This window comes from Eptatretus burgeri, chromosome 2 (assembly GCF_056783735.1).
Source record: "Eptatretus burgeri isolate ZD-2024b chromosome 2, Ebu_testis_v1, whole genome shotgun sequence".
In the NCBI taxonomy this organism is placed as follows: domain Eukaryota; kingdom Metazoa; phylum Chordata; class Myxini; order Myxiniformes; family Myxinidae; genus Eptatretus; species Eptatretus burgeri.
Window position 1 is genome coordinate 92,399,603 of NC_140962.1, and position 12,128 is coordinate 92,411,730.

Sequence of the window (12,128 nt, forward strand, 5' to 3'; positions counted from 1 at the left end):
GAAAGAAAAGTGATGACTCACTGATTACCCTTCTAAAAGAGTCCTTTATGGTTGTCATTGTGATGACAGAAGAGCCCAAAAAACATTTGTCATGAATCCCTGTGAAAGTTTCAATGTGATATGAAAAGTTCTGTCCATATCTTTCTTACTCATGATCCTACATTGAAAGCCATATTCACAAGGCTCCCCACAATGGCTGGCATGATGAATAGGTGAACAAGAAAACAGAAGCTTATTCTTTATTTGAAAGGACTTAAAAACAGTGATGCAGATGCCTTTCCCTATGATGAGCATATTGAGAGACAAGAGCTGGAGACAAGTAACAGAACAAAGACTGCTTAATTGTGGGTCATGCCCAATCCTAGTCTCTGCGAAGTCAGTCTGTGTCAGTGGACAAGATAAACAATGGATCTTCTCAATTAAAATTTTGATAAGAGTATGATTTTCACTGTGGGGTATAGCTATGTTCCAGGCCTTAGCCTTTCATCAAAGCAAAGGAGCTGACAAAGGTTTTGCTCTCAAAATGTCAGCCACACCTTATTTCCTATGATGGTGGGAAACACACTCTAATCAACTTTTTGCTAAGATAGATTAAGTGAATCTGAGAATGTGAGAGAGTTGTATTCTTATCTGGAAAATACTCAAACTAGCATTATTTTCAAGCTTTTGTCCCTTTCTGTACATTGTGGATTGTGATGTGCAAGTTTCAAATAATCTTCACATAAAATCATGCATTAAAGGTTTCACAACCTCATGACTGGATACAAGATTAAACTAGAAATGCAATTTTTGACATTGTGACGTCACCAAATATACCTCTGCCCACATTATGGCATCATTATACATACTTGTACCAGTTTGATTTAAATTCCTGAACCCAGATTCAGAATATTAAATATTTCTGGCTGCCAGACTATGCAACCAATCAGTTTGAAATTGAAAACGTATATTTCCCCATTACTACTTGATCATAATTTTGAGGTTTCACGTCAATTGATGAAGCAGTTCAAGAGAAATAATTTTTTTTTAAGATCTTTGTTTCATCCGATATGGCTGCTGTGACCTGTTAATTATTTGTGAACAATCTGGTATCCCCAATACCTGTAAAGTTTCCCATTCACCTGTTAAGCCGTTTCAGAGAAGAAGATTTTTTAATGTTTTTATGTAAAAAAAAAGGGCTGTCGAACCATGTGACTGATAAGTCATCAATTTTTTCCTCATACTAATTTTTTCCCCATAATTTAGCCCTTGATGACCCTCAAAAATGTTCATACTGATTGGATAAAGAGTTCGACATTTGCAATTATGACCTCATAACAAAGCCACCGATGACATCATCAAAAATCATACTCATTTCCCATGTGGAGTACTCAACAAGTGCCAAGTTTCAATTTTTTCCATGGAGAGGTTTCGCAGATAAGTGGTCCAAAGTTTTTCCTTTTTTCGAACATGGCTGCCACACCACGTGACCTGTGACATCATAATTATCATTAAAACATTCTACATCAGTAGTCGCACCTCTGGTGAAAATTCTGTGTCAATTGGATAAGGGGTTGCAGAGAAAACAGGGAAAATTAGCAGGGACAGATGGATGGACGACCCAAAAAGGCCTCTGATGACTTCGTCAGTGGAGGCATCAAAAATATTATTTGATAAAACCCTTTGTTTACTTGTGTCTTGGGGATTGCTTTGCGAAGTAAAGGTAACACAATATAGATCGCTTTTTGCTTACCTTTATATGAACGAGCTTTGGGAGTTCTTTAATTTCTCTTTACCAAGGATTTCACAAGAAAAAACGCAAACTGCAAAGAGTGACAAAAATAACTAGAACAGCATTCGGTCGCATACCTCCACAAGGTTGAATGTTTTTTTTTTTTTTTGCATACATACAGTAGTTGAGACTCGTGGAAGAGAAGTACACTGAACGGATCAGGATGCAAAACACGTAAGCATAGGGTGGACAATATGGACACAGAAAGAATCTCCAAGTTGGGAAAACTGGAAAATTGGAAGAAGGAGGGCTTTGGGTGGGGTTAACGAGGTTAAAAATATCATGGTTTTGGATTGGAGATCATCTGATGGCAGATGAGCTCCTTGTGAACCAATGGGCATCCATATATAGCGCCCAAGTGGGCTGCGGAGGTCCTCCTGAAGTTGGGTTACGTTTTTTAGGAGGTTGATGGCAGGATTTGCACTCCGGCCACCGTAAAACCCTTCATTCCGCAAAACACAAGAAAAAAAATGCAAGCTGTGGTGCATGGTATGGGAATGTCAAGATCTCTGACCTTGATTTTGTATATGATGCAACCATCTTTGTGTAGTCTCTCAATATCCTTTTGGGGGCCCTCAAGGTGCTGAATGAGGAGTCAGAGCCACTGGGATTATCGGTTCCCTGGATAAAAACTAATATAAGATCCAGGCTTTCAATGACATCTTTCTTACAATGACGTCTTCAATGAGATTCACTTCCTTTGGCAGTGATATTCATGTCTCTGCTGGCTGTGAGCCAGAGGTCAATAGATGTCTGGGTCGGGCCTGGGGAGTCATTGATTCACTGGATCATGGGGTGTGGAACTGTCTGTACCTGTGTAGGACAAAAGTCCAAGTCTTCAGGTCTTTGGTGCTTACAGTTTTACTCTACGATGTGAGACTTTGACTCTGATCAGGGATCTGAGATGGAGACTTAATTCCTTTGGTACCAGGTCTCTTCGGAGAATCCTTGGCGATCACTTGTCGGACATTGTGTCCAATGTGCGGTTGCTGAGAGAGACTCAAATGAGATTTGTTGCCTGCATAGTACGTGAGCATCAGCTGCGGCTCTATGGACATGTGGCTCGTTTTCCTGACGCTAATCCTGCTCACCAGATTCTCTCAGCGAGGGAGCATCGTGAGTGGAGGAGGCCAATGGGCCGACCATGTGCCTTGTGGTTGCAGCAGGTTGATCGGCATCTCAAGGAGATTGGGATAGGCCATGCATCTGCCTGGGGGATGGCCAGACAGTGGCCCCTTGAGTACCGGCGGAAAGTGGACACAGCGATGCGCTGCTCTGGCGTATGCTCCCATACTTGACCTGGTCATCTGAGATGGTGCTGAACAGCTGTTTTGAAGACTTGGATGGAAGAATGAGATTGAAGAGGATGTGGAAGTTGATTCCACACATTGGAAAATATACATAGGTACAAATGATTGAAGGTGAGCAGTAATTCTGAATTCCTTGAGTTTCACCTGAAGGGGTTGCTGGTGGGCCATGTGTGTGCCCTACAGAAATCTGAGGAAGGGGGAGGGGAAGGAGGGACAAAGCACGGAAAGACAGAGGGTGAAAGACCAGAAACGAGGTGGTAGAAGACAGGAAAACCACCGACGCGTCTGCGATGGCAAAGTGATGGACTCGGCTCAGTGCGGCAGATTCCAATGACCTTGAAGGCCTTGGTTTCCACAGTGCCAAGCTGAGCAAGATGAGAGATAGAGAAGCTAGCCTAGAGAGGAGAGCAATACTCCATTCCATCATGCTGCAGATGAAGGCCTTATCGGTGGATACGAGTTCAGGTGTGCCAAGGAAGAACTTTGTGTGATGGCAGTGCTCATTCGGCTACTGGCTTTGGAGGCCAACTTCAAAATGTGGTTTGCCCATGAAAGATCATGGCTGATAGTGAGACCCAGGAATTTGAATTACTGAACTTCCTTTGGAGGATTATTAAAAAAGTAGATAGGAGAGTTTGCCAGATGGTCCTTTCCGAGAGAGAAAGTGAGAGTGTGACATTTGTCAGAATTGAAAGGCATATTCCAAGTGTTTGACCTGCTTGTGATTTTTTTGCAAGGTATGAAGAGAGAGAAGAGGCTGCTACCTGTCTATCTGAAGGATGAGTGATGTCATGGAACAGGGTGGAATCATGAGCAAATAGACGAAGAGGATTTTCTATGGAGTCAGAGAGATCATTGATGAAGATCAGGAATTGGATTGGGTCCAAAACACTGCCTTGGGATTTAACATGGAGAGGAGATGAAAGGATTCTGCTGAATGCCAAACATTAGCTGCGAGAGTAGAGGAAGTCAGTAAGCCATGTGTGGAGTTGGCCTTGGATGCCATGGACAGACATTTTGGAGAGTAAGGCAGGATGCCAGACTGAATGAAAAGCATGAGATACAGCATGTCCAGAGAAATGGCCCTGATCTCCTGTCAGACATTGAGAGCCTCCATCCATTGGGTGAGTGAAACAGCATGTCCTAGGTGGAGTGACCTGGTGTGAAACCAAATTGGGGATCTGAGATGAGGTTGTTGGAGAAAACGAAGGATTACACATCAACTGCGATGATGGATTCCATGACCTTGTTGATGATAGGAAGTAAGCTGAGAGGTCTGCAGTTGAGGAGATCAGTTTTTGCACCTTTTTTATGAACTGCATTGGTGTTGATGGATTTCCAAACAGATGGAAATGACCTCACGCAAATTACAGGGTGGAAATGGTGGAGAGAGGATGTGAAAGAGCCCTAGAGCAGCTTTTAGGACACGTGAACTGATGCATGCCACCCGGTCCAGTTGTGGAGTCAGAGTTGAGGGTTGAATGAACATTCTCCACCTTCTCAGGTGAAAAAGACACATAATCCAGGAGCAGTTGAGTACAACAGGGAAGGATGGGTACCAAGAGTGAGGATGTGGGGACATAAGATTTTGAAGCAAACACAGAATTGAGGCATTCGGCCTTCTCACGAACGGAGTTGGCTGTGGTTCCATTTGAAGAGAGGGAAGGGATGGAAGGGGAGCATACACCAGAGACAGACTTCACAAGGCACTGCCAGGTTTTAGAGGAGGGAGACAAGTTTTAAAGTTCATTTTTGAGGTTTGACAGATGTTGTTTTCTGGCTCTCCTGAGACTGGACACACATATGTTGCAGACTTTTTGTAACACATTGAGATTGTCTTCAGTCAGACCTGCCTTATCGGTAATTTCAGACCAACTGTCTCATCACCGGATTCCATGTGCCATGGGTGGGAAGAGAGGAAGGATAATTGAATGTGAGAGAGAGAGAGAGAGAGAGAGAGAGAGAGAGAGAGAGAGAGAGAGAGAGAGAGAGAGAGAGAGAGAGAGAGAGAGAGAGAGAGAGAGAGAGAGAGAGAGAGAGAGAGAGAGAGAGAGAGAGAGAGAGAGAGAGAGAGAGAGAGAGAGAGAGAGAGAGAGAGAGAGAGAGAGAGAGAGAGAGAGAGAGAGAGAGACAGAGAGAGACAGAGAGAGACAGAGAGAGACAGAGAGAGACAGAGAGAGACAGAGAGAGACAGAGAGACAGAGCAGGTTTCTGTGGAAGAATTCCCAGGCTGAATTAACATCAGGGCGGTAGATATGGGAGGCCAGTCCTGATTGAGAGATGGCTGCTTGCAGTCCCTGCTAATCTGCCTGAGTGAACTGCCAGACTCACTGACATTGAGGCAGCTCTCTGAGAATAACCAGAGAGACATTGACTTTCAAAAGCATATGATCAGATGAACCCATTGGAGCAGAGGAAGAGCAGGACACATTTGTCGGAAAGTTCGTCATCATCAAGTCCAGAAGGGAGGATTTGCCATGAGGAGAAATCTGGTTTGGACAGTTCACAGATTGAGTCGGTCCCTTGGAGTCACAGAGGTCCTTTGCTGAACTGCCAAGGCTTGTGAGAGAGGTACCACACCCAGCAAAGTTGCGACATATGGGGAAGAGAGAGTTGGGATTAGTGGCGAAAAGTTTGTTTATGTTGTCTGAGAAGAGATCTACTGCAGATAGAGTCGTTGTTGTTGGGATGGTACAACACACAGAAGAACAAGTTTACGTTTTTATATCCCACTGATAGGCCGGATCTGGATCCGGACCTGAACCAAAATTGAATCAGCTTGTTCTCATCACAAACCCAACTCATCCATGAAGTTTTGTTATAACCCATCCACAACGTTTTGAGACATCATGCTATTTATCATTTTTAGCCCTATTTCTCAATGGTGAAGAATGAAATAATGTATTGAAAAAAAATTAGTCTTCAGATCTGGAATGGGATCTTCACTAAAGTAGAACAAATTTGTCTTTGTCACACACCCAAAATGTCCAACAAGTGTCGTCCGAATCTGTCCATAACTTTTTTAGATATCCTGCTCATAGGTCGACAAACAGACAGGGTGAAAACATACCCTCAGTCCACCTTTGGTGGTGGAGTTAACTAATTATAAGCTTGCAATATCTGGCTTGTCCAGCAGGACTTGCCCAGGCTACTGTTATGCGTCTTTGCTCACAGGATCAACCTGTTCTACCCACATTTCTCAATTTGCTGTCGCTAATTGGTTGGCTTGGCCGTCACCCCAGTAAACTCGTCACTGGGCACTAATACCTTTGCTGCTCCAAATCTTTAGTTCCTAAAAACAACAAATCTTTATTTTATGCTCTTGCTCTTCTATGATGACCACATTGCTCCACACTAGTCACATCCTTTGCTCTAGATTCCTTTTGGAGGCTTTTCTATCCTATTTTCTCCTCGCCAGTTAAACATACTGTAATAGTTTTAGTTCACATAGGATGATTACATCAAATGAAACAAAAGCGATTGTGAATATTTTGAAACGAATGCTTCAAAATTCTTGAAATATTCATTTCTTCAGTATGGCTGTGCCAGGAAACACTGAGAGGCAACATGTAATAGGTTGATTCGATCATGTTTGGCAGCTACAGACAATCCATTTGAACTGTGTCTGTCTTATGACCTGTGCAGTCTGGAGCACTGGAATTCACAAGAAGAATGCAATTGGTGTTTGAGATGAAGGTAAATGGGTTGTGCTGAGATATGTGCAGTGTGGAGCAGTGTTTGCCAATGTTCACAGGCTCAGCAGCGACATAGTAAATAGAAGCCTGTATGGAGGGGAGCGACAACCACGGAATTGCTGCGATTTGCACATCAAGGGAGTCCCAGACGCAATAAGTAAACGTCGTGCACAATCCATCAGCGGTGCACCCACACTGGACAGGAATGTTAAGGAGGAAGAAAGTGAGATTATGAAGTTCTTCACACGTTGGTATTTCCACGGCTCCGGCAAAATGGATGCTCACATCTCGAGGGTCAAGGGAGCTCAAGTCCAGGCACCTGAAAACAGAGTAAGGAGACGAGTAGGTTTGAGGTTTCAGGAGAATAGATTAGTAGACAAGTTAGGCTTTAACTCCTCACACGAGATTTGAACCTATGACTAGAAGTTCTCAAGTACAGCCTTCACACAAGTATTTTTATTGCGATTGACTCGGAAGTTGTCAATATGTGTTTCCTCAATGCTGCTAAGAGGTCAAAATGTCATTGTTGGCAATTCAGTAGTTACTCAGTCATGTTCTTCTCTTCAATGTTTACTCCCATATTTTCACTTTTCATGGTGCCAACTTTGAGTATGCTCTTAAGTTTAAAAAAAAAAAAGAAGTTTCAATCTGTACATGGAACATCTATGTCCTGTTCTACACTGTTTGTGGAATTGTATTTACTCATTATCAAGAACCATATTTATCTACCTCTTCATGTTTCTTCCTTCATCAAATCCTTCCTTTTGTACTTTATCTGTCAGGTGGTACGAGTACCCGTAGAACGATGTTGGCAGTTTGGCAGCTGCTCGACGTGCATTGGTGCCGGTGATCCACACTGTGGCTGGTGTGTGCTGCATGCCAGGTGGATATTTTGTTGGCCACTCACCTTGAAAATCACGGCATCATTAGGTGTGAAGATGCAAAGCATCTTTGTGTCGTTTTGGTAGTTAAGCATCAACCATCAACCTTGGCATCTTAGCATCAACCCGAGATTGTGTACAACCTCGGCCAGAATCCTTATCATTCCAATCTTATGCATTTCCATCCAGTCCAACTAGCCCTCATTAATCTATTTTTTTTTTTTTTACATTAGTTCGTGGAAGAGTTAATATTACGACAGCATGGGTACACTGAATGGATCAGGGTGCAACAGGAAAAAAAGAAACAGTTGAAAGTGGGTGAGAAACACCAACAGTGGATTTGAGGGCCAAGATAGAGGCAGACTTGGACAAGCAATGGCAAAACCTCATTTGATGTCAATAAAACATTTTCTGGGAGATTTTTCTGGATCACTAAAGATAAAAGCTAATTTCTCACTGATTTAACATTGCAGAAAAATGCCATTTAATTGTGCTAGGTTTTAGTAACGGGGATCATTTGAGGGTGCAGCTCCCGTTTTCTCATATATCACCCTAGTATTACAAAGCACTTCTACATAATTAACCTCTACCATAATTAAGGTGCAGCTAGTAGGGGAGTAGTTTCAGTCAATGCTTTTAACGGATATGCTGTCACGTCACGAGCATCTCGACACAATGCACCCATGTACCAGTGCCCTTGATTATACCATGTGAATTTTCACCTGTGTCGGAGAACACGTCATTAATTTTAGAGGCAAAATAATCCTAATTACATGAATTCAGTTATTCACTTCTACTTGGGGTTGAACGTAATTGTCCATGGTTGTGGCCTTCCATTCATGTCTCGCAGGAAGAAGCAGGATGCCAGTAAGAATCTGGTGTCGATCCTTACCTAAACCAACATTGAGATGGTTTCATCCCGTGAATTATAATAAGCAGCACTCCAACCCCCCCTCACCACCTCCCAAGACCAGTGGTATTACCGACATCCCACAGGAACAATGATGGCTGTGAAGAAATTAAATTACACTCGTAGCTTATTCGTTCAAAGCAGCGTTCTTCATGTCAAAATTGTCTGTTTTTATCAATCCATTTCTCTGTCTCTGTTTGTGCAATCGTCGAGGTGGACCACACACCGAGGATGAGTCAAAAAAAATTTGCCGCGGCTCGTCGGCAAATGTTGCCGATGAATTATTGATGCCTTAACAAAAGGTAGGGGTTCACCTGACAAATGACAGGGTTCGAGTCAGGCGATGTGGGTCGAATCCACTCCATGCCTCATTCATAATGAATTGAGGTCAGACACTCTCAATCGTCGAGACCATCATGCTTAATTCCCATCCTGCACTCCAGAATGGAGCTCGGCAATTGAAAACCACGTTTCTACACGAGCGTAACAATGAAAGGCTTTGTTAAAAATAAGGATTCCGTGATACCTTGTAAACGGTGATATAAAGGAGGGAATTTTTTTTATTTTTTTATTTTTTTTGCACCATTGCATCTGTGATGCAACTCAGCAGGCGTTTGTAACTAACTGTCTGTCATTTTTTTTCATGCGAATCCAGATTTCCATTTGTACAGAACACAAACGCACAACGCCTTTTAGATGGCCCTTAGTATGTAATAAACCGAAGCCTTTGCGGTTATTGGAATGCAGTCATGAGCGTGTCAACTGTCAAAAAAGACAAAGATCAAAAAAGTACTTTCCAACACAAACAGACATATTTTCTCCTCTTTTCAAATTTGTTGCACTTCCTACACATTACCATTTTTCAAAGAAGCAGAAACTCTAATCATGAGTGTGTTCCATAAGTTATAGAAAGTGGACACCAAATGGCAACAATTATGAAATATTGCTGTTCTTCGAGTGGACTCAAGAACTTTGAATCTTCACTCGCAGATAATAGTCCACCCCCATCCCCGTTTCCTCTCTCTCATCTCTCAAATCTCTTCAGATGTTGCCGCAGAGATGAGTGCCCATTGGCTGGCGAGCCGGGCCGCTTTTCCGATGCACCTGGCCGTTGCGTGAAGCTTCAAGCCTGGCCCACAGCCCTCTCTGTCTCATCATCTCAACAGCAGGTGTGGACCTACATCACGTCAGGGCATCGTGAAATCCGGGTTACTGTTGTATACGACACGGGTTTCGCAAAAAGCTCTGGGATCTATTGAGACTTCATTTTCTTCGATTCACAAATATCATTTAAATTATTTTGGTTCTTTTCTGATCTGTTTTTATGCATTTGGAGTTGACATTTGTCAATAAATAGTCATGTCGAAGCTTTCACTGAATGAAACATAGCATTGTTGTTTTTTTTGTACCGGATTAGGATTTGGTTTTAATGGCTCTCCAAAAAATTGCCAACCATAGAAACTGACATTTAAGTAGTTGCTTGGACAAAATATCTAGAACAGGTTTGATAGGATGGTTTAGATGTATGCACACTCACCACTAAGGGGTCCAGCCTGGGTTCGAATTATGATTCAGCTATAAACCCTCATCCTGATGTTTCACAGACAGGGTAATTCATCAATGTGTGTGCCGTCCCTCGGACGGACATTAAACTGGGTGTCCCGTCTACCGATTTTTGTTGGTGGACGTTAAAGATCCTACGGCGTCCTACGCAAAGAATCGGCGAGCTATCGCCGGTACATTAGCAAAATTCCAAATTCCTGCCCCAACTTACAGGGGGCTCACTTCTCCCTGGCCATCGATTCCTAGCTTCTCCCTGGCCATCGATTCCTAGCTTCTCCCTGGCCATCGATTCCTAGCTTCTCCCTGGCCAATGATGCAGCCCAGCAGCCTTGTGCTGCAGAAGTAAGAATAATATGTAGAACAAGGACAGAAAGAAAGACAAATCATTGGTTAAATACTTGTCTCCAAGCTGTGTTTCCTTTCATCTGATAAAAAGTGCTGTTCTGCTGCAGTCCGAGCAGAGATCGTTGCATTGTGGAACGTGCTGCTTTTGGAGAAGTGTTTTCACTAGCTGTCGGCATAGATTAAGTGAATACTTTAGGGAACATAATGTAGGTAACATAGACACGATAGACGTAACATCCTTTTTCAGTATCGGATCAATATAAACTCATTCACTGTTGTGGGAACAGGAACGATGTGTCACACCAGCTATTACCACATGGATCCTGTCCACCAGGATGTGTTTTCCACACTCCATCTTTCTGTGTTCCACACAAGCAGACCTGGACAGGCAGCCTGCATGATAATTGCAGGTTAAAAAGTATCAGCTCTTCCTGCTTTGTGCAGGCTGGTGAAGCAGATCCTGCTACGTGCTACAGCCCCTGATCGAGGATCGGTTGTAGTGCAGTGTTTAAGGCCTCAAAACAGTGCAGCTTCTATCTTTTTGGGGCCAGCTTGCTTGAGGGGTTTGGCAATTGGAAACATCCAGTGCATCGTGTAGTGCTGCCTTTTCCAGGTCTGATTGTGTGTGGAAGACATTCTATTGGTCAAGGTGCATGTGGTAATAGCCGGTGTAGCATGGGTGGTTTCGGCTCCTAAAACAGTGAATGAGGTTTTTTTTTTAATACAGAGTGGAGGCTCGTGGAAGGGCGAGAACACTGAACAGATCAAGATGCAACAGAACAAAGTGTGAGAGAGAGAGAGAGAGAGAGAGAGAGAGAGAGAGAGAGAGAGAGAGAGAGAGAGAGAGAGAGAGAGAGAGAGAGAGAGAGAGAGAGAGAGAGAGAGAGAGAGAGAGAGAGAGAGAGAGATAGAGATAGAGATAGAGATAGAGATAGAGATAGAGATAGAGATAGAGATAGAGATAGAGATAGAGATAGAGATAGAGATAGAGATGGAGAAGAAAAAAAAAAAGAAAAAAGAGAAACACCAATAGCATGGTTGAAGGACAAAATAGAGAGAGAGACTTTTTTTTTTATATACATGACCTAAGGCTCATTATGTTGGAGCTGCTGCACACACACACACACACACACATACACACACACACACACACACACACACACACACACACACACACACACACACACACACACACACACACACACACACACACACCACAAGACTGTTGAAGAAGGTAAACACAGCCACTGAATTTAGAGGGAGGTGCCGTCACTTCCCAGGGCACTCTGCGTACCAGTGACGTCACAACAATGGTGCCGGTTTTTTCTCACTACACTCAGCAGGGCATTTCCAAAGGATGAACTTCCTCTTCCCCAAAGGAGGAACTTCCTCTTCCCCATGGATGCCAACCTATGAGGATTGTCCATGCTCCTTACCTTCTAAATGCTAAATGTCAAGCAATGAATCAGCACGTATGATTTTAAAGTCTTTGGAATGCCTCGATTGGGGCTTGAACCATCAACCTCCCAGATTCACCGAGTCAAAAATAATGGGTGTGGGGAAGAATGAGGGGTAGGGAAGTATGCAAGGGGTAGACAAGGTAGATTCAGAAGCAAACACAATTTGCAAGGAGGCTTGGTAATGGGGGCAGGG

At 43.2% G+C, this 12,128-nt stretch overlaps 1 protein-coding gene across 2 annotated transcripts in view; it reads left to right on the top strand.

Moving 5' to 3' along the window:
* The window catches only part of LOC147032567 (plexin-A1-like), a 424,700-nt gene that overhangs the window by 182,232 nt on the left and 230,340 nt on the right, over positions 1-12,128 (top strand). For both annotated transcript variants that reach the window (XM_085870308.1, XM_085870309.1), the window contains exons 6-7: positions 7,559-7,659; positions 9,613-9,736. In XM_085870308.1, the coding sequence (XP_085726434.1) occupies positions 7,559-7,659; positions 9,613-9,736 (225 nt within the window). The remainder of the gene's footprint in view (positions 1-7,558; positions 7,660-9,612; positions 9,737-12,128) is intronic.